Source organism: Lactuca virosa, chromosome 7, assembly GCF_052849685.1.
Source record: "Lactuca virosa cultivar CGN04683 chromosome 7, Lactuca_virosa_CGN04683_v6, whole genome shotgun sequence".
In the NCBI taxonomy this organism is placed as follows: Eukaryota; Viridiplantae; Streptophyta; class Magnoliopsida; order Asterales; family Asteraceae; genus Lactuca; species Lactuca virosa.
The window spans coordinates 143,983,958-144,007,147 of NC_136432.1; the positions used below are offsets into that span (position 1 = coordinate 143,983,958).

The 23,190-nt window shown below is 35.9% G+C and overlaps 1 protein-coding gene across 1 annotated transcript; it reads left to right on the forward strand.

Annotated features, from left to right (window-relative positions):
- The first annotated feature begins 3,772 nt into the window (after nucleotides 1-3,772).
- On the forward strand, nucleotides 3,773-5,798 carry LOC145127204 (uncharacterized). Its single transcript, XM_079062436.1, has 2 exons — nucleotides 3,773-4,375; nucleotides 5,682-5,798. Exons 1-2 carry the CDS (start codon nucleotides 3,773-3,775, stop codon nucleotides 5,796-5,798), a joined length of 720 nt encoding a protein of 239 aa, XP_078918562.1.
- The last annotated feature ends 17,392 nt before the right edge of the window (nucleotides 5,799-23,190 follow it).

Here is a 23,190-nt window from a genome sequence, read left to right on the forward strand (position 1 = left end):
TTACATTATTGTATCTATTACATGTTTAAAAGTCAAATACAGAATGATGAATTCCAAAAGATGATGTTAACGCAAGAGCGTTAATCTCCAAAAGTAGTAGTTAACCCTGCTTAGCGGTTTCCTGAGAATACAAGTTATTTCAAGAAAAAGTGTCAACAATTAAGTTGGTGAGTTCATAAGTAGTGTTTTGAGAAAATGTATGCCATTCGAAAGTTCATGTATGTTTTCCAGAAAATCCGATATTTTCTTATAAATGTATGAAATGAGAATGAAAGATCGTTGTGTAAACTGTATGTGTTTGAAACAGGAAAGTCCCTTATTTTCCTAAAAGTGAAATGCAGTCTCAAATGACCAAGACCTTATCCTGTGAGTAATTATGACATGCTCAAAAGAATGATGTGTAGTTTTATTATGAAACAAAACTATAAGAAGATTGTATCTGTATGTGAAAAGAACTGTAACAGTCACTTTTCCCGTGAAAACGTAATACCATAATAATTGTGTATCCAGTGAGTTTTCATAACCGTACTATCATAATTTGCCTGTAGCGATGTTCTTCAGGCGTCGAAATGTTATGACACTTGTCACCCCGGGGACTGTAGCTAACAGTCAGGGTGCGGGATCATTAGTCCCGTATAGATCTATACACACTTGTCACGTTCTCCGGACGGGAGATTCTGGTTATAAAACAGGACTTCTAGCGATACCTTAATAGGTATAGTGAAGATGAATGACTCACAGATTCTCAATTAAGTCACGTATTAAAATGAATATGTTTGATCCTGAAATGATTACCCTTTTTCCACAATATAGACAAATGCATAATTAAGAGGTGTATGTTCTTGTATGTATAAGAATGGTATAGTGAAAATGGTTACCCTTGATATGATGCAACGTATAAATAAAGACTATAATATTTATAAACATGTTTCATCCCGAGAGGGTAAAGTAGTGTAAGATGTTTTGCATGTTAACAGATCCATATGATAGTCATGAAATCAACATGAAATGTATAACAAAAGATCGATGTTTTCACACGGGATTAACCATGTGTTTACTTGTATCCCCCCTTTCAAAGTGTTTAAAATCATTTAAAAGCATTTGAAAATGTAGTGATAGGGGTATGAACTCACTTGGTAGATCGAAGAAGGTGAGACAAAGATCGAGCAGAACTTCAACTGGAGAAAGTTGATTTCTCGGGATTCTCGGGAATCTTGGGAGCGTAAAACTTCCTTCGGAACTTGGATATGAAAACCGAGGTTTCGGGATGGGTTCGAGGGGTTAAACGCAAAGCAAAAGCACGAGAAAGAGAGAGTTGAGCAATTAAGCCCGGAACCCTCACACCCCTTTTATAGAGGCTGAACCGCCTCGGTACGCTGGGCGTACTCTAGAAGTACGCGGGGCGTAGTGGGTCGTCATCGCTTATGTACTTCGGACTTGATGTCCGATGGGAGGGCTGCTGGCCGATGGGACGAGGCCCTTATCGCCTGGTACGCGGGGCGTAATCCATTACGCGGGGCGTAATGTGAATTTCCAAACTTCTAAATTACGTAACTCTCGTGTACGAGCTCTGTTTTTGGCGTTATTTATATCCACGCGTAGGTGAGACTGTACTCTAAAACTTTCGTTTAGACTCCGTTGGCTACTTTTGATTTATTTTTAATAATATATTTTTAACAGGCCGGGACTGGAAAAGTCCGTTAAAAATCCATAACTTCTTCATCTGACGTCCGTTTTCGTCTGTCTTTTTACTGTTGTATTACTATTGTCGAGATCTTCGATTCTCATTTAGGTTGCATTGGCCAAAAGTCACTCGATCTCTATTTCGTGTTTTTAGCTGTCTACCGCTATGTCCGAAACTTTGAAAAATCATAACTTCCTCATACGAAGTCAGATCTGGGCGTTCTTTTTATCCACGTTCACGGTTTAATGATATCTACGACTTTCATTTAGATACCTAAGGCTAAAAAGTATTTTATTGAAAATTCGTATTTTACACTTAACAGTGTTTTGCCGGTTTTGTTGCGGATTTTCGATTGGTCATAACTTCTTCGTTCTAACTCGGATTTTTGTGTTCTTTATATTTTTGAAAACCTTGATACGATATCTACCACTTAGTACATTAACATTGAGATTTTTGAACATTTCATTTTTGACGTTATTCCTATTATATTAAGATAGGTTACAAACTCGACTTTGGATCGTTACATTGATTCGAAATATCGGGTTGTTACACAGCGTGGCACATTCTAAATTTTTATATTCATCGCTTTCACCGACTAGTACAAACATTGTCTGTCCATCTACAACGTATGCAACATGTTGTTTTTAAGGAAGATAGTAAGATAGACCAGGTGCTTGCAAATCCATATTTTGAAAAAAAAAACACCTTTAACTGGTTGGTTTGATAGTAACACTAGGGATCGATAGGGTCATGATCTTACTTATATTGATTACCCAAATGAGTACAAATGGGACAACCAGTATAAAGAATTGGTCCGTAGGGTTTTAGAATCTTCAAGAACAATTGGCAGGCTTGTGTTTGTGCATCCATCTTCCGGTGAACTATTCTACCTTCGTATGTTGCTTTCACATAAAAAAGGATGCAAATCTTATGAAGATGTTCGTACGGTTGCTGGTTGTGTCCACCAGACTTTTAGAGGTACGTGTAATGCGTTAGGACTGATAGGTAACAACATGGAATGGATGACTGCTTTCACAAAGGCATCATTATGGGCAACATCATTTCAGCTCTGGTCTCTATTCTGTCATCTATTATTGTTTTGTGAAGTTAGTAACCCACTTTCCTTGTGGGAAATTGCATGGCGTAAAATGACTGATGACTACATTCGTAACATGAGAATTGAATTCCCAGAAAAACATTTCCATATAGACGATGAGGTTGCTCATCAACAATTGGTATTTGAATGGGAAGACATGCTCCAGTCTTGTACTCCTTCGAAATCTTTAACTGATTTCAATCTGCCCATGTCGTCTGCGTCTGCCCTTGCAATTTTAAAAAACCGTCTCCTGTTTGAAGAAACCTGTTATGATAAAGACTCTTTAAGAAAAGAATACTCATAAATGGTTTCTCTGTTAAATGATGATCAAAGAATTATTTTCGAAACTATTGTTTCTTCGAAATAAAAAAAACAAGAGTTAATATTTGTTTATGGTCATGGTGGGACCGGAAATACATTCCTATGGACAACACTGCTTTCATACTTTAGATCACTTGGGAAGGTGAGTTTGGCCGTTGCTGCCTCTGGAATAGCATCTCTTCTATTACCTTCTGGAAGAACCTCACACTATAGATTTAAGATTCCTACAGACATGACAGAAACAACGACTTGTAACATAAAGAAGAACACACTGCTTGGAAATTTGTTAAAAGAAACATCAATCATCATATGGGATGAAGCGCCAATGAGTGATCGACGCTGCTTTAAATTTTAGATCGATCTCTAAGAGATGTTCTTGATTGTGACACAAATCCATTCGGTGGAGCTTCAATACTTCTTGGTGGTGATTTTCTACAAACACTTCCAGTCTGCCCAAAAAGTACACGTGCTCAAACTATTGATTTGACCTTGCCAAATTCATATATGTGGGCTTATTTTAAGATATATAAGCCGCAACATAATATGAGTTTGGTAACATCAAACCCTCAAATAGTTGATACATTGCCAACAACAAGTTTTTCACAATGGATACTAGATATTGGAAATGGAAAATTGGGCATACCATATTTAGATGATCCAGAAAACACAAAATGGGTACAGATACCAGAACCATTGTTGATACCTACAGGAAAAAAATTCACTTCATGATCCTATATATTTTTTATGGAAATGAGTTGCTACAGAACTCATCACTTATTGATCTGTCAGTTAGAGCAATTGTTTGCCCTACCAATGATACTACGGATGAGGTTAATAACCTCATTACAGATATGGTAAGTGGTGATGAAAGGGTGTACATTAGTAGTGACAGTCTTCAACCAAATAGGAAGCATACATCAGAATTAGAAGGGTTGTATCCTGTGGAATACCTAAACCAACTGAGTTTTACAGGCATACCACCTCATACACTGAAACTAAAACTTAACACCCCTGTCATGTTGTTAAGGAACATTAATCAAAAGGAAGGTCTATGTAATGGAAAACGTTTACTCATTTCCCAATTACTCCCTTCTATTATAAAGGCAACAATAATGACAGGGACATGTATTGGAAAGCGAGTCTATATACCTCAAATAAAGTTCATCCACAAGTCTATTGATTTACCTTTCTCTTTCATACGGAAACAGTTTCCGATAAAAGTTTTTTATGACATGACTATAAACAAAAGTCAAGGGCAGTCGTTAAAAAAATTGGTATTTATATACCTCAAAGTAATAACTTAAAATAATAAGAATTGAATTTGTTAAGCAATTTAAAATGTTAAAAGTTTCTTTAAAAGTTTGATGACTGACTTGTAATCCTTAAGAGTTTCAAATAATTTTTATAATAAAACAAGTATAGAAGAATTTGTTAAGAACTAATTTTGGTAAATCTAAGTGCTTTAAAACTTCTTTAAAGATCTCAATTTAAAATAGTAAATGACTCTGAAGTGATGAAAGTTTATAAATCAGCAGTTAGTTTAAGATTCTGAAAAGTTTAAGATCCTTAATTTTACGTAAAAAATTTCAAGTTAAGAACAATGAAAGATGGAACCTGATTTTCTTCGAGTTTTTCCTTAAGATTTATAAGTTTTTAAATCTTAGAATTTACTGTGGATAAATCTCAACTTAGGAAAGAACTTAGGATCGTTGTTGACTTCTGATGATAAGATTCTTACTGATGAGGATCCTTACCGATGAGGATCCTTAGTGATGAGGATCCTTAATCATAAGATCATACGGGGGAATTCCGTTCTTAGGATAACTTGTTTAGGTTATAGACTTCGACAAAATTCTTGGGTAACACCATAAGTTCAATTGATAACATGTTAATGTTATATACTAGGGAGGATCCCAACTTATGACATATTTCATGGGAAAGATCCCTACTTATGATAACATGAAAATGTTATGATTCGTGTGTATTTTCTGGGGAAAGATCCCAATGTGTGATAACATGAAGATGTTATAAACCTTATGTAATTTTCGGGGTAAGATCCCAATTTTAGATAACATGAAAATGTTATAAACCTTAAGGATCTTAACTTATGTTCAAAGATAAGAGGGTTTCCAAGCCACTACATCCTGAAATGATCCCCTTATTCGTATCCCATAGTTAGATATCGTGCGTTCAAGCGAGGTGTATAAACCTTAGTTCATGTGAAAGAGGTAATTAGCTCTTTAAACCTTAGAGGGGATTAAGTACCCTTAAACGTAGGAGAAATGATCAGTCTCTCATGGTCATCTATATGTAGCTCTGTCGAGAGCAACATCTCCAGGTTCTCTTAAAATTCTCATAAACTCTAAAGAACACGGGCTGACCAATCAAACAAAAAATCTGGTTTTCACAGATTTACTTCGTAGAATCGACACTGATCAGGTTGCACTATTGCTACGAAATATCTATCATAAGTTGTTATACATAACTGCTCTCAAATATTTACTTTTAAAATATTGATAACATGAAATTTATGTACAATACATATATAGTAACATACATTTTTGACATTATTATTTACAGTTGAAAAGTGAAACAATGATTACAAAATCTGAGTTAGAGTTTGGTTGCATAGGAGATGCTTTACAAGTTCGGATACTACGTGGATGGAAACCTGTAACACCCGCAGATTCGGGCTAGTCAATTAAGATATAATAAGCGTTAAAAATGATTTTTTTATAAAAGATTATCTAGGATAAATAATCTTTACCAAAGTAATAGTTATGGTCAACAATTGTAACCTATTTGATTTAATAAAGAAGAATTAAGTGAATATTATGTGTTTCATGATTATTATTGTTAGGGCCAGGATCCTCAAAGCATTCAGGATCCTCAAACCTCATCAGATATTTAGGATCCTCAACTATCTCAGGATCCCGACTATTACCGTTATTATTATTTACTAACATTTATAACAGTTATATTTCGTTCTTAATTAACACATGTGCGAAAATAGTCAAGAGAAGACTTATTCTCAACAAAGAGTCGTTTCATCTATGCTAAAGACCCGGAATACCAAGTCAAAAACCGTTCACAAAGCTGGTCATAGAGGATCCCGAGAATATTGGACGTATTGTTATCTGGTTAATTTAGACTATAAATTGACACATGTATCTCACACACGACACACTCTACCTACTCTTAGCTTACTCTACGAACTTTTTTACTTGTACTGAAATACTCTCTATAATCATCATTTTATATTAATAAAATCATCAAGGCAGGTGATCATTATCACCTCCCAAGGTTTTGTGTTGGAGATCCTAGCAAGGATCAAGGGCTTTCCTTGTAAACAATCGTGTCATTCTCTTTACCTTTCTCTATTGCACAATTCCTTGTAAACTACTTAGAGAAGTGGAGAGGATGAAGGCGGAATTTCAGAGATCCCAGGAAACGATGCCCACAGTTGTATAACCAAGGATCCTGAACTTGGACAATGTAGGATCCTCAGGAAATCAATAGGGGAACATTGCTCCTGCTACTGTTGCATCACCCTGGGGGGACAATTATGAACAATCGAGCATCTATGATCAATGATCTCAATGAGCCTTTCAATACTCCTAGAAAACTTGATTCTAGTAACTTCTTAAACATTAATACTATCAATACCAACTCTATGAATGTTGATGCAGGAATAAGTCCAATCATGGCTAGGGAACTTCAGCAGTTGAGACATATGATCTCAAGCGTACCCGGGGTAGTTTAACCCATACCAGAAGCATCTCCAACAAGTCACAGGATCTCAAGATTTGCTCCTGCGATAGCCGATACCGAAGTTCCTAAGCGCTTCGAGACTCCTAGCATGAAGCCTTACGACGAAATTATGGATCCTGAAGAGCACATAGCAAAATACCGAGAAAGGATGGAGATCATTCGCATCCTAGTGAACTTAAAGGAAGCTTGCCTATGCAAAGGCTTTGGTTCAACCCTCACAGGATCAGCCCTTAAATGGATGCTAAACGTTCCTCCCTATTCTATTACTTCAATTGCACATATAGTCAATATTTTCAATAACATTTTTTCTTGTAGCATAACCTTCGAGAAGATCACTAGTGATCTCTATCGGGTGGTTCATGATCTTAAGGAACGACTTAGGGATTTTGTTAACAGGTTTGACAGGGAAGCTCTGAGCATCCCAAACATTGACATGGTGACTGTTGTGGAGGCCTTCAAGATGGGTCTAAGGAAGGATTCATCCTTCTATGAAGATCTCGTGATGACTCCATGCAAGAGATTGGACGAAGTTAGGTGCCGAGCATTGAGGTTCATAAGGCTTGAAGAGGATAAAGAAGTCCCGAAGAGGAAGAGGAACCTCCTAAGATCACTGACTATTGTTTTTCTGTGGATTTTTCAGGTTTAATCTATGCTATGCAGGATCTCGGAGACAAAGCAAGGTGGCCAAAGAAGGATAACAAGTCAACTAGTTGGAAAGACAAGTCCAAATGGTGTGCTTACCATGAAGATTTCCGTCACATGACGGAGGATTACATATCCCTAAGAAAGGAGATTAACTACCTCTTTAGCAAAGGGAATCTTAAAGAGATCCTCAGAAGAAAGAAAAGTCCAAGGAGAACAACCAGGGTGGTCACAAGATCCCAGAGAAACCAGGATCTCCACCCCCAAATGCCTAGATAATTAACGTTAACTCAGGCGGATCTAACATTTGTGGTACTTCTTATTCTCAGGCTAAAAGACACGCCAAGGTCTCTAAAACAAAAAAGGAGGATAAACTACGGAAGAATACCTCGGTTAGCAATGAAAATGAAATCACGTTTGACGAGACGGACAAGGAAGAGATCCAGGATCCTCTCCATGAATGACTCGTGATAACACTGTATATTGCCAACCACTTCGTCAAAAGGATCCTTGTTGATGGAGGATCGTCGGTCAACATCATACTCTTGGATGCACTGAAGAGGATGAACATCCCGAAATCAGAGATAATCAAAAGATCCTCGGTCCTCATAGGATTTAGCGGAGAAACAAAACACACCATTGGGGAGATAAAGCTACCAATATACATAGAGGGGGTAAACTCTACACAAAATTTCTGTGTTATTGACACCTTATCTTCTTATAATGTGATATTAGGTAGACCGTGGATCCACGAGATGAAAGCGGTTCCATCAACATATCATCAGTGTGTAAAGATGCCTACTCTGTGGGGAACAGTGAAGATCATGGGAGGTCAACAAGAGCCAAAGGAATGTTATAAAACCTCTATGAAGCCTACGATGAAACCCCAACAAGCATAGCAATTAAGGCAGGCGGCACGACATGTTCTAGAAACGAAGGAGAAAAACGTGAAGGAAGTGCCCCTGAGTAGCGAGGATCCTGAAGCCAAAGTCCTCATAGGATCCTCAATACCCAAACAAATTGAGCAAGACCTATTAAACTTCCTTCGAACCAGAAGCAAGACGTTCGCATGGAAACATGAAGATATGATAGGTATAGACAAGAGTATTATCACTCACAAACTTAATATCGATCCTTCTTTCAGACCGATATCAAAAGAGAAGGAAGTTGCACCTGAAAGGAATCAGATCATCCAAGAAGAAGTGAAAAAGCTCCTCAAGAAACGGATAATCAAGGAAGTGAAGTTCCCGATATGGATAGCTAATGTAGTTGTCGTACAGAAGAAGAACGACAAGTGGCGAGTATGTGTAGATTACACGGATCTTAACAAGGCTTGTCCTATGGATCCTTTTCCTCTACCACACATTGACTCCATGATAGATGCAACGGCTGGCCACGAACTCTTAACCTTCATGAATGCTTCAGCAGGATTCCAACAAATCCAGATGGAACCATCCGATCAAGAAGATACAACATTTATAACACAAACAGGTATATATTGTTACCCTGAAATGCCTTTTGGTCTTAAAAATGCAGGTGCAACATATCAAAGACTGGTGAACCGGATGTTTAAAGACAAGTTGGGGAACACCATGGAGGTCTACATTGACGACATGGTGGTGAAGTCCATGAAAGCTGAAGATCATCTCAGGGATCTCAAAGAAGCCTTCGACATTCAAGACAAATACAACATGAAGTTGAATCTGTCTAAATGCCACTTTGGGATGAAGTCGGGCAAGTTCCTTGGGTATATGGTAACCAAGAGAGGAATAGAAGCAAGCCCAGAGCAGATCAAAGCAATCGTCGAGCTGAAATCTCCATCTTCAACAAAATACATCCAAAAGCTAACCGGAAGAGTAGCAACACTCAACAGGTTCATTTCAAGATCCTTAGAAAGGTGTAAGCCCTTTTATGATATCTTGAAGAAGAACAAGAAGTTTGAATGGACCGAAGAAAATGAAGAAGGTTTTCAGGAACTCAAAAGATACTTATGTTTGCACCACTGCTGGTGAAGCCTATAGCTGGAGAACCACTTCTCCTTTACCTCTCGGTATCCTCAAGTGCGATAAGTGTTGTCGTAGCCAAGGATCTTAATGGATACCAACATCCTATCTACTATGTACGTAAAAGTATTCTGGATCCTGAGACCAGGTATTCTCATCTCGAAAAATTAATTCTTGCATTAGTAACTGCTTCTTCTAAGTTAAGACATTATTTCAAGACACATACTATACATGTGAAGACTAATTATCCTATTAAGAATGTGCTGAGAAAACCAGAAATGTCAGGAAGGATGGCAAAATGGTCAGTGAAATTAAGCACGTTTGACATCAAATATGAGCCAAGATCCGCCATAAAGTCACAAGCATGAGTAGACTTTGTGGCTGACTTTAGTGATGATCCACAAAACGAAGTAGACTTTGAAGCTAAACAACTCCTAGAAGATGAACACTTGGGAAAATGGACACTATTCACGGATGGAGCTTCAAACCAAAAAAGGAACCGGGCTAGGGTTCATACTAAAATCGCCATAGGGGGACATCCTACCCCAGGCAGTTAGTTGCGAATTCAACGCAACCAACAACGAAGCGGAATATGAAGCACTCATCATGGGACTACAATTGGATAAGGATCTTCAAATCAAGGATCTTCAGGTATTTGTTGATTCTTTATTATTAACTAATCAATTCAATGGATCTTATGCAGTGAAAGGTGAAAGATTAGCATTCTACCTGGAGATCCTAAAAAAATTAGCCTCTGATTTTGAAAACTTTAGCCTAACCCAAGTTCCTAGAGAAGAAAACATAGAAGCAGACGCATTAGCTAACTTAGGATCCTCCCTAAGGATCCCACCAGAAATGAAGATCCCTATAACCCACATAATAACTCCAGCTATAGAAGCCCTTTCCGACAAACCTGATGATCCTGAACAACCAATAAGTGTACCAGCCATCGGAGATCCTGACCCTCAGATCCCTCCTCAAAGGGATCCCATAGAACTGGATCCTCAAAGAAGTCCACGATCATGGATCCAACACATTATGGAGTATCTCCAAAATGACATGATCCCAACAGAAGAAAAAAGCAAAAGAGCATTCAGAAAAAGAGTCTCAAGATTCTTAATAATCCAAGGTAAACTCTATAAAAAGTCTATGGCAGGTCCATACCTCAGATGCTTGGAAGATCCTGAAGCTACAGAAGTCTTGAAGAACATACATGAAGGAGACTGTGGCAATCACATTGGGGGTAGATCCTTATGCTCCAAGGTATTAAGAACAGGATATTACTGACCAACCATGAAGAGAGATTCTTTTCTACATTCTCAAAAGTGTGATGCTTGCCAAAGACATAGCAACATCCTACATCAACCGGCGGAACCTCTACATCCTATTATCTCTCCATGTCCATTCATGAAATTGGGAATGGATATAGTAGGAAAATTACCAATAGCTCCAGGAGGAAATGTCTTCATGTTGGTGATGACTGATTACTTCTCAAAGTGGATCGAAGCTGAAGCCTTCGTTCAGGTGAGAGACAAAGAGGCAGTCTTATTTATTAAACATAATATCTTGACTAGGTTCATGATCCCTACTAAAATTAAATCCGACAATGGATCCTAATTCATAATCAAGAGGACAAGAGACTTTTGCACGAGTTGGGGAATCAAAATGATAATGTCCACTCCTGTTCATCCCCAACCTAATGGTCAAGCTGAATCTAGCAACAAGATCATAGTAAACAACTTGAAGAAAATGCTAGATGAAAAGAAAGGAGGATGGGAAGAAGAGCTTCCTTGCGTCCTATGGGCGGATAAGACTACTTCCAAAGTAGCCACAGGTCAGGCCCCCTACTCCTTGGTGTTTGGGACATAAGCAATGATCCCTAACGAAGTAGTGATCCCGACAGCAAGATACTTGCTCCAAAATCAAGTAAACAATGACAGGATCCTAGCCCAGAATCTTGATTCTGTTGACGAACTCAGAGATCTAGTCAAGATACACATTGCTGCTCATCAACAAAGGATCACCAAGGCTAACAAAAAGAACATAAAAGTCAGAAGATTCCAAATAGGAGACTTGGTATAAAGGAAAACATTCCAAACACCAAGGATCCTAGTGCAGAAATTAGCTCCTAAGTGGGAAGGACCATATTTCATAGATGCTAAAGCAGGAAAAGGAGCATATTGCCTAGCAACACTCGAATGAGACATTTTGCCAAGATCCTGTAATTCTATATATCTCAAAGCATACTATACGTAAATAAGATCAATTGATATTCAATAAAATCGAGGTGCACATGTTCTTTACCTTAAACCTTTCATCATTACGTATTTTCTCCTCGAATACATTACTAACTTAAGCATCAGAGGGGCGTTAGATAGAATAACGCCCACCCCTAGCTAATGTTTGCTATGCAGAACAACGTATAAATAAGGATCTCCATAAGCAATGATCCTGAAACATAAGGATCCTCAAGGTTGAAGATCCTGAAACATAAGGATCTTGACACACGAAGATCTCAACATCTTAACACTTAGACAATTCCATTATATCAACGGTATGATCTTTAAGCTATCATATACACAAGCTAGAGACTGATCATCTCTCCTACGTTTAAGGGTACTTAATCCCCTAAAGGTTTCATGATGCAGTGGCTTGGCAACCCTCTTATCTTTGAACATATAAGTTAAGATCCTTAAGGTTTATAACATTTTCATGTTATCTAAAATTGAGATCTTACCCCATAAATTACATAAGGTTTATAACATCTTCATGTTATCACACATTGGGATCTTCCCTTAGAAAATACACACGAATTATAACATTTTCATGTTATCATAAGTAGGGATCTTTCCCATAAAATATTTCATAAGTTTGGATCCTCCCTAGTATATAACATTAACATGTTATCAATTAAACTTATGGTGTTACCCAAGAATTTTGTCGAAGTCTATAACCTAAACAGGTTATCCTAAGAAGGGAATTCCCCCGTATGATCTAATGATTAAGGATCCTCATCATTAAGGATCCTCATCGATAAGGATCCTCATCAGTAAGAATCTTATCATCAGAAGTCAACAGCGATCCTAAGTTCTTTCCTAAGTTGAGATTTATCCACAGTAAATTCTAAGATTAAAAAACTTATAAAGCTTAAGGAAAAACTCGAAGACAATCAGGTTCCATCTTTCATTGTTCTTAACTTTGAAATTTTTTAAGTAAAATTAAGGATCTTAAACTTTTCAGGATGCTAAACTAACTGCTGATTTATAAACTTTCATCACTTCAGAGTCATTTACTATTTTAAATTGATATCTTTAAAGAAGTTTTAAAGCACTTAGATTTACCAAAATCAGTTCTTAACAAATTCTTCTATACTTGTTTTATTATAAAAATTATTTGAAACTCTTAAGGATTACAAGTCAGTCATCAAACTTTTAAAGAAACTTTTAACATTTTAAATTGCTTAAAAAAGTCAGTTCTTATTATTTTAAGTTATTACTTTTAGTTGTTTAACTAATTCAATCCTTATCAAATCATTTTATCTATTATTTGCCAAAAGAAGTTTATCTTGAAAATTATTCACTGTCTTTAGGATCCTAACTACGCAAAGATCTTAGTATCATATTATGCAGGTAAAGGAAACATAGAAACATAAAGGAAAGATTAACCATTTATTCAAAATAAAAGGCATACAACCCTACAAGTGTCAAATGGCTACATCAAAAAATTACACTACCCTAACCACCTAAAAGGCCTAGACCTTAGCCTGGTCATCTTCGGCCTTCTTCTCCTCCTCCACTTTTGGTTGCGGTGTAGGATCCTCAGCAGTGGTGACAGGCTTGCCAGTTAGTTTGGCTAGTGCCTTGCACCATCCTACTGCATTCCAGGATCCTGAATGCTCAAGATCCTCCGCCAAATTGATCTTAGCCTCCAGGATAGCTACCGCAACAGTTGCCTTCACATTGACAATCACCTCCTCAAGCTCCACAGAATGATCCTCCTCCTTCTCAGCCATCTGTTTGCTCAACAACTCCACCCTCCGGGGAAGATCCTCATTGGTGGTCCTCCAGATTTTCTTCAGCTCTTTTAGAGCAGACTCAGTTTTCTCAGAACGGATCCTGAGATCATTGGTGAAATGAGAAACATAAGTGGAGACCTGAAAGAAACGCAAACATCAGCAAAAGAAGAAACAGGTATGGTAAACTAACAAGAATAATTCTTATACACATGGAACTTATAGCCTGGGAAAATGAGGTCAAATTCCCAAGAGCATCCTCGATGCCGAGGTTCTCTAGGCTGGAATATGTAGCCTCAGAAGTTTTCCTCTTTCGGGATCCTGGAGTCTTCACAACCAGGTCAAGCTGGGCTTTCTTTGAAGGAGGCAGAGCAGAGGGATTCTCCTGCTTGATCCTGACCAAGCCACTGGGCATGTCATCCTCAAGGTCAGCTAAAGAGAAGCGAGCATTGGAGCGGACAGTCCTAGAACCTGCACAAGAAACAAGGATCCTGATGAGATCGAAGATCCTAAGACAACAATTCAAATAAAAAAGAAAGAAAGATATACATGTAGCCATGGAAGCTGTGTTGGAAGATTCTTCTTGGAGACTGGACTGATCAAGTCTGAGAGATCTATCTGCCTCCGGGAGAAAGAAAATTAATAATCTTATCCTCGGAATCACAAGTAGCAGGAACAAGCTCCTCAAATTTGAATGTTGCATCAAAACAAACAAAATAAGGGAAGTAAATTTCAAGATCCTTAAAACGTAAATTCAAATCCTACCCTTTTTAATCCATGTTTTTGGCAGGGAATCCCCACCGGGAATCGAATCATGTCTCACGAAGAAGTATTTTTCCTTCCAAGCACCATCATTTTGTTTAGATTTTAGAATGAGGTGGGGTTTGTTCGTCTTAACTCTTAACAGGAAGCGAGAATTGTGAAAAGTAGAAAGATCATAAATAAGAGCCAGCTCAGGTAACCCGATGTCCATATTCTTGGACTGATTCAAGCGATCAATCCAAAACAGGATCCTCCAAACCACATACATAACTTGGATATAAGAAATTTGGGTAGTCGAAAAGAAATCACGAATAATACCAGTAAAAGGATAAGTTAAACCTAGGGTAAATGGGTATTCGAGAAAGCAAACCCACGTCGGAGAAAGAAAATCAGATTGAACGGTGGCCTCAAAAGGTCAAAAAACTACATCGGAAGGAAAAGCCCCAATGGCTTTCAACGATTCCATATCCTCATCGTCGAAGGAGCAAACCTCATCATAAGATAATATTGCTTGATCAATGAAGTCATTCTCGGGAGAAGTAACAACTCTAACTCCAGAAGGACTAGTTTTCTTAACCATGACGAGGAAAATCGGAGGAACAGAATAAAACAAGTAAGAGGAAAATTTACCTTCGCAATAAGACGATGACGACTGAATAGAGTAAAGAAGAAATTACCGGAAGCCCACATTTATAGCAAAGAAGAGATAAGAAAGGTGATTTGACTGCTTCTCGGTTACCTCGAGATGGATAAAACTTATCCATTAAGGGATAATTTTTAAACTCTTCTTTATCTCCTCTTTTTAATTTATTTTTAAGTTATCCCTTTAATATTCTCGAAATTAACTCCTATATTTTCAGGAATAACTTGGGGGCAATTGTTAGGGCCAGGATTCTCAAAGCATTCAAGATCCTCAAACCTCATCAAATATTCAGGATCCTCAACTATCTCAGGATCCCGATTATTACCGTTATTATTATTTAGTAACATTTATAACGGGTATATTTCGTTCTTAATTAACAAATGTGCAGAAATAGTCAAGAGAAGACTTATTCTCAACAGAGAGTCGTCTCAACTACGCTAAAGACTCGGAATACCAAGTCAAACAATGTTCACAAAGCTGGTCATAGAGTATCCCAGGAATATCAGACATCTTGTTAGCTAGTTTAGACTATAAATTGACACATGTATCTCGCACACGACACACTCTACCTACTCTTAGTTTACTCTACGAACTTTTTCACTTGTTCTTACTGAAATACTCTCTGTAATCATCATTTTATATTAATAAAATCATCAAGGCAGGTGATCATTATCACCTCCCAAGTTTTTGTGCCGGAGATCCTGGCAAGGATCAAGGCTTTCCTTGTAAACAATCGTGTCATTATCTTTACCTTTCTCTATTGCACAATTCGAATATCACAGCCTCTCATTCAATTTGGTTGATTTATACTTGTGTAATTTTTGACCAAAACAATTATAATATAATAAAATAGGAAAAGTCAGTCGAATCATCCGTAAATTGTAAAAATAAGTTCGCCAAAACATATATATATATATATATATATATATATATATATATATATATATATATATATATATATATATATATATATATATATATATATATATATATATATATATATTTAGAAAGTACACATTGTCCCGATCCCGAAAATGTAAATTTTGTAGAAATCCGACTTCGTATGAACTAGATATGATTTTTATAAGATATAAAAGTTAGTCGCGTAGAACAGATGTACGACGTAAAAAGCTACGAAGAGAATGGTTGAATTTTAGCTAAAGCCACCAGAAAGAAAATCGTAGTACTCTTTTAGAGAGTTATGATTTTAGCAAAATCATTTAATTTTATAATAATATGGACAAAAAAATAAATTCAAAATTATCGACGAAGTCTGAATGAAAGTTGTAGATATCGTCGATAGTTACGCGTGGATATAAAGAACGTCAAAAATGGAGTTCGTATGAACGAGTTATAATTTATAATAGCATATTTATGTATTAAAATAAAGTATAAATAATATATACGTAAACATATATATACATATGTATATATCATTAGAAAGGTATTGACGATGCAGTTGTTATAAGACTAGTGTTGAGTACTTTTGACATTAGTTTAGTACAAATATCGTTAAATCTATTTAAAATAGTATTATAAAGGGGTGTTTAGTTGTTTAAATAACTATAAGGTCATTAAGTAAATATAGATGGTAGTTTTTGAAAATTCAATTACTATAAATAAGAGCCTCTAGGCTCTCATATTTCTTGCACCATTCTCTTGATTCAAGAGTCTTTCTCTTCTTATCCCATGATCATTTCGGTCCCTCGTGATTCGACTTCTCTTTCTGTAGTTTTAGTATAGTAAGGTGAGTGATAGCACTATAAGAATCTTTTAAGAAAGATTCAACGACGAAGTTCTGCCCCTGCAGAGCCCGACTCCTAGCTAAAACCCCCTTGTAAGTAAGTTATGCTTACTCTACTTTAAGTATAACTTATGTTTAAGTTCATTATCGTTATTATGAACCTATAAACAATATATGTGCTAAGTATTATAAATTATACAAAGTGTTGTTATAATACCTTTTAACTGCTCACGATACGGGGAATCTGGTTTGAAGGGCCGTATAGGGTTTTTGGATTTCAGAACAGCTTAAATGCCAAAATGGTCCTACCCTCCGATGTTTCATGTCTTGCCCCTGTCTGTACATAGTAGTTGAAAAGTATTGTTTAACACTTATATAATACAAGAAAAACAATATTGCTCGTAGAACTTGAGTTAATAATAAATCTAGACTAATAATTAGTCGCAATAAATATTAGACTAAAATCTAGTGATAATGATACTAGGTTTCGTCGAAGGAAAAGAAAATTGTTAGAAGCAAAGCGCTGCCCGAATTACGAGTCATCACTTTAACAAGTGAGTGCATAGTTACTTTCATCTTACACATAGATACGAAATATTTAATATTAATACGTGCTATATCTGCTTATTATCTGTGTTCCTGATATCTATGCTAGATGAACGATTTATACGTGTTTTACTTGATTTAAACTGTATATGTATTTTTATACTTATAAATATATTGGGTAAAGATGTGTAAATGAAAGATGATATAGATAATGAGAGGTGAAATATGATTAGAAGCCTTGACCTTAACAATGATCCAGTCATCTAGCGGAGTATAGATGATGACCACAGAGTATTCTAGACAGTCCAGTGGAACGCTAGTAAGCTCGCAACCTATAGGTGTTTTTGAACTACGTGCTCACGAGATGTACTATAAAAACCTTGGTAGCTATGGACTTAGTGCCTTATGAATGGATGTTGGCAGCTATGGATTTAGTGCCCTATAGATGATCATTGGCAACTATGAACTTAGTGCCTTACAAATGAACGTTGGCAGCTATGGATTTAGTGCCTAATAGATAACATCGGAAGCTATGGACATAGTGCCTGTTAGATAAACCCTGACATCGATGGAATTCGTGCCAATTCCTTAGGACAATCGTTAGGAATAAATATGGAAGAATAGATGATTCTTAGGGTAGATCCTTAAGAATAAAGAATATAATGGGGATGTGTCATTGGGTTAATTGTTCGACATGAAGTATGTGAAAAAACAAATGAACTATATTATTGTGGGTTGAAAACCCTATGTACTCACCAGGTTGCCCAACCTGACCCACTCAGTTTATTTTTATCACATGTATTGATGTGAAGATACATTACATTGAGAGATTAAAGGAAATGTAAATCATTAGTGTAAATGAATGTAAGGTCTGTTTATGCTTATTTTTATGTGTTGACGATGACATCCCAATGTTTTAATATAAATAAAATACATTTCTTCGGAAATGATTTGATATTATATTTATCATGTTTTTCTGGGAACAAATTCCGCATTATTGTTCTTCAAAAAGGATACTTTGATTTTTAAATAAGCATAAATAAAAATTTTAAAATGACCGTGAATTTGGGGATGTCACAAAACCACAGTATCGTCGACATGAAACCTGGTTCCTTGCTGTAGAAAGGCTGGTTGGTACATATTGTTTTAAATAACATCATAACAGTCACCATAATAACAGTTGCTCATATCTCCTTATCTCAAACATTTTACGGGTGATGCTATACAAATCCTGGGACAGAGAACAAATCAAGAGTATATAGAATATGTACTAAACATCGGTGGTTGTTACACAATATCAGAATACACTTGTCCCGAGGCAGATCAATATCAAAAATTCTACAGAGTCACATATAAATGGATGTAGGCATCGCTTCTGTAATTGTGGCGGTCCCATATACAATCACAATTCCTACCACTAGGTTTTGCTTTGTCTCAAAAGCATAACTCATCAACCTTGGTGAAAACCCACCTTACTGCCTAGGTATAGACTATATACAAGAATTAGTGTTTAGATGTGTACTTCGAATCCCTATATTGTAAATATTCCTGTTTTTTCCATACTACTTATAAAAAAGTGCATATATGATGTTTTCTATTATTCACACAACATATTTTATTGGCGTACTAACAAAATTTAGAGATTGCAAGAAAAGAAATGGAGAGTCATTCCTGTTGTTGGTTGTTGCTGATGAAAGGTATATCCAACGTACATATAAAACATGAAAAAATAAATCTACTCTACCAGCTATTAACCTGTATTTTATGTGTGAACATCAATGTTAATGATCTTGCAATTAACCTCTGGGAAGAATGTATTGACGTCCCCGAAAAGTTTAACTGGGAAGATCTCATTCCACCACCTGCAACTACAATGGTTGCTGTTACAAGCCTACGAACTTCACTAACAGATGGTAACACTAATGAAAAGAAGCTAATACTAACAAAACATACCTTCACATGTTTTCTTATTTAAAAAACTTCTAAAATACACTTATAGAACTTTTACATGTTTCTCAGGAACATTCAGATTTGGCTCATCAAGTACAACTCATGTCTTTGTCAATCTCCCGATGGTAGAAACAACAACTTTAATGGACAGGTAGATAACATATTTAATTACAATCCTAAAAACAAAAGTCAACCATATTAACCTACAACTAAAAATAAAACATATAGATTCACTGGACCTTGAAGACCACCATCCGTTCCATCTAGTATACCAACAACATTCTATACCATCAATAATAAATCTCAGACTAAACTGCAGGTATTTTGTACATTACTCATATATTTTTTTTTGTATGCTATAAAAAATTTCAAATATCATACATTATATACATATAGGATAAAACCTTCACTCTGAAAGCAACACTAACATAATTCAATTCGAAAGACTATTGGTGCCCAGTACTATGCCCTGACTGCAAAGATCAAATATTTGAGAGGGGTAAAAACTGGTTTTGTAGTGCCCATGGAATGACTGTAACACCCACTTTTCTGTGAGTGTCATTATGTAAAATTGAAATCATATGATATCTAACATTGGCTGATAAATCTAAATATACACAGATACCGACTTACTGGAACAATTACCGACTCTAGTGGGTCCATTATTGCAAAAAATAATGTCTGATAACAAACAAATCAATAGAAAGATTCTACTTCCAATTATCACAAATTGCAGAGGATTATTAAAAAACATGTCTATTCAGATGTCAAAGTCCTCAACCTCTGAAAATGTCAGATTCATAATTGTTGACATGGGAGACATTATTGGTCTGAATGAAGCAGCAATTCCAACAACTCTAACACCAGTTATAAAATCCAATACTGTCGACATCAATCAGACACTTGGAACAGTTCACTCCCATCACATAGGTCACATGCCTAAAAAGCCTCTCTATTCAAACCACAGGTATTAGCATACCATTCATATATATATAACAAAAATAAAATATTTTAACTTTGTTTTTTGGATGTGCAGATAAATCTCCAGCTCCAAAAAGTCGAAAAAGGGGACAGAAATCACCATAAATGTTATTACCTTCTACAACATCAGTATAGACTCAAGCTCTGTGTGTATACTACTACAAAACAATAGACATAATAACTATGCTTTGTAATCACTGTTTAATAGACATAACAACAACTATGTTTTGTATTAACTCTTTTACCAATGCATGTCTAGATAAACTTACATCCTCCTTACACATTTTCTATTTTTCCAAAAAACCATAGTTTGTCAGTATTCTTAGAAAAAAATTAATGCATATTCTATCTCTTAATATCACGAAATGATTAAAAAACATATATAAATTGTAAAAAATTATATAGTTTGTAATAAAATATTAATCAAATATCTGTTACTCCGGCTTAACTTCAGCTACGAGTCAGGTCATAAACTCACACTTTATAAGAAAAATCAATGCATAATCTATCTGTTTATATCATAAAATAAAAAAAATATATAATTCCTAAAAATATATATATAGTTTGTAGTAAAATATCAATCAAATAATTGTTTTAATAATGCATATTTATATAGGCTCACACTTTATACTTGTCCACATTGTTAGAAGAAAAATCAACGCAAAATCTATCTCTTTATATCATAAAATAATAAAAAAAACAAATATAGTGAAAAAAAATTATTAAGAAAATTATTAACCAAATCCAAATGCCGAAAATTGATATAGGGCTCAATAAAATTCCCAAATCAGACTATTCAGATTAGATAGAAGTTAATATTTACATATCTGCATGTAATATTAAAAACATATACACATCCACCCAAATGAAATATATATATATATATATATATATATATATATATATATATATATATATATATATATATATATATATATATATATATATATATATAACCTACTCCTCGTATAACATTGCTACCAAATTCCCACCTTAAGTATACACGTCATAAGACCAACCTCAATACTTTGCCACCACTTACCAAACAACAGTAAACATTAACATAAATCAATTATATAAGAAACACACCGTTACTCCATATACACACATCAAAATGCATACTACATTACAAAAATATGAAGGATATCGAAGTTCGAAATTTTTTTCAAGAACTAATTAGCCATGTACGAGAAGTTGGCGACATAATGGAAGTGGTTCAGGTAACAATTGAGGAAGGAGCGAAGATCCACAACGATTTTAACAATGGTATCCCTATAGAAGAAGACGACACCAACTACAACATTACTAAAGAAGTTCTCGAAGATTCAAAAATGGAGAACCTGTCCATGCAAGATAACACATCGTTTATGCCGGCGTCAATTCATAAGCGATTTGGCAAATATAAACAACTGATGAAGAACTTGACAGAGGAGTAACTGTTTTATGCATGCCCATCTTTCGAATACCTATTATGTTGTCCCTTTTATCTATGTAGTGAATTTCATGAACTATGTTCGCATGTAGCATGAAATAAATAAAAATAGGTATATCGAATAGTATTTACAACTGTGTTTAGTCAAATGTTTTCTATATTAATAGCTTCCAAATAAAAACTATCTTCACTTGCCATAAGTATAGTTCTTAAATAGACGTCACCTTGAAAACCATACAGTTGCCACATTAAACTCCTCCCAACCACCAAATCAAACCTGAGGATCTCTTAAACGTCGAAAATTGGAATAAACATAAATACAATATAAATGCTATTACTTCTCTTCCAACCTATCAGATCAGATTAATCGACTACAAAAGAGAACGACCCTTCGTTCCAAATCCTCACACCAACACAAAAATAACTCCTCATATAGAAAATTAAAAGCACAAATGTTGAAATGATGCTCCAGACGTTGGTCACCCACTTGCGCAAAAGGATTACAACACTGGAGGCAGCCATGACCGATATTGAAGAAGACATGGCCACAACGAATGAATGCGACGCCAACCTACAACGCCACCTACGCTTCACAACCTTCGTCATGTGTGAAAACTTCTGGCAGATGCAAAGGATGACAATGGATACATGCAAGACAACATCTCCACCATGATTGCAAATGTGAAGAAGAGGATTGCAACCTACAGAACCATCATCAAAGAGCTCCCAGACGACTATGCATAGGCGTATGCTCTTCAGATCGTGAACTTGTCTCGTTTGCGTAACTAAGTGCATGCAGATCTATGTAATATTTTGTTAATCTTTTGCTTATACCAGTAGAGGTGATGATAAACAAGTTCATATCATCTATTTTCTTTGTGTGTAACATTTTATTATTAAAATAGTTATTTACAATGCGCTACAACATTTATTAGAAACAAAGACAGACTCGAACTAAATCAAAACACATAAGGAATAATAGCTAACCCCCGCATCGCAGGGGACTCATACCTAGTTTAATTAAATGTTGAGAGTTCCAGAGGGAGGCACTAGGAACTCCTACATTACTAATAAATCCACTTAGGGGTATGAAGTATTGTCCAACATGAAGCACTAGGAACTCAATGGAGCACTTGGGATTCATGGTGCATGTGACAAAGGAATGGATCATCTGAGAAGCGAATGGATCTCTTGACAAAGGAATGGATCTCTTGACAAAGGACAGGATATGCTAAAGTGACTTGATATGCCACCAAGTGACATGATATGCCACCAAGTGACAGAATATGCCACCAAATGACATGATATGTCATTCAAGAGGTGGATGCACCATTCAAGAGGAGGATGCGCCATAATAGAGCATGATGCACCACAAAGGTTCATTATGTGTCATCATGGCTCCTGATGCACCACTCAGGTGTCAAGTTCACTAGGATGCTCAACTTTGTCCAAATGTTGCTCAAAAGAATGAAGATACTCATACAAGATGTTTGTTAGATGCCATTTTATGCATCTTATAGGGTAGTTTTTATTATCATTTTAGGATCATATTTTGTACATTTTCATGTCATTTATTTAAATAATGTTCAGCTCATGTCTTTCG

Coding starts and splice junctions, on each gene's coding strand:
- LOC145127204 (XM_079062436.1), top strand. CDS start 3,773: ATGGGTACAGATACCAGAACCATTGTTGATACCTACAGGAAAAAAATT. Junction 4,376..5,681: donor GGCAGTCGTTAAAAAAATTG/GTATTTATATAC, acceptor TATTATTTACAG/TTGAAAAGTGAAACAATGAT.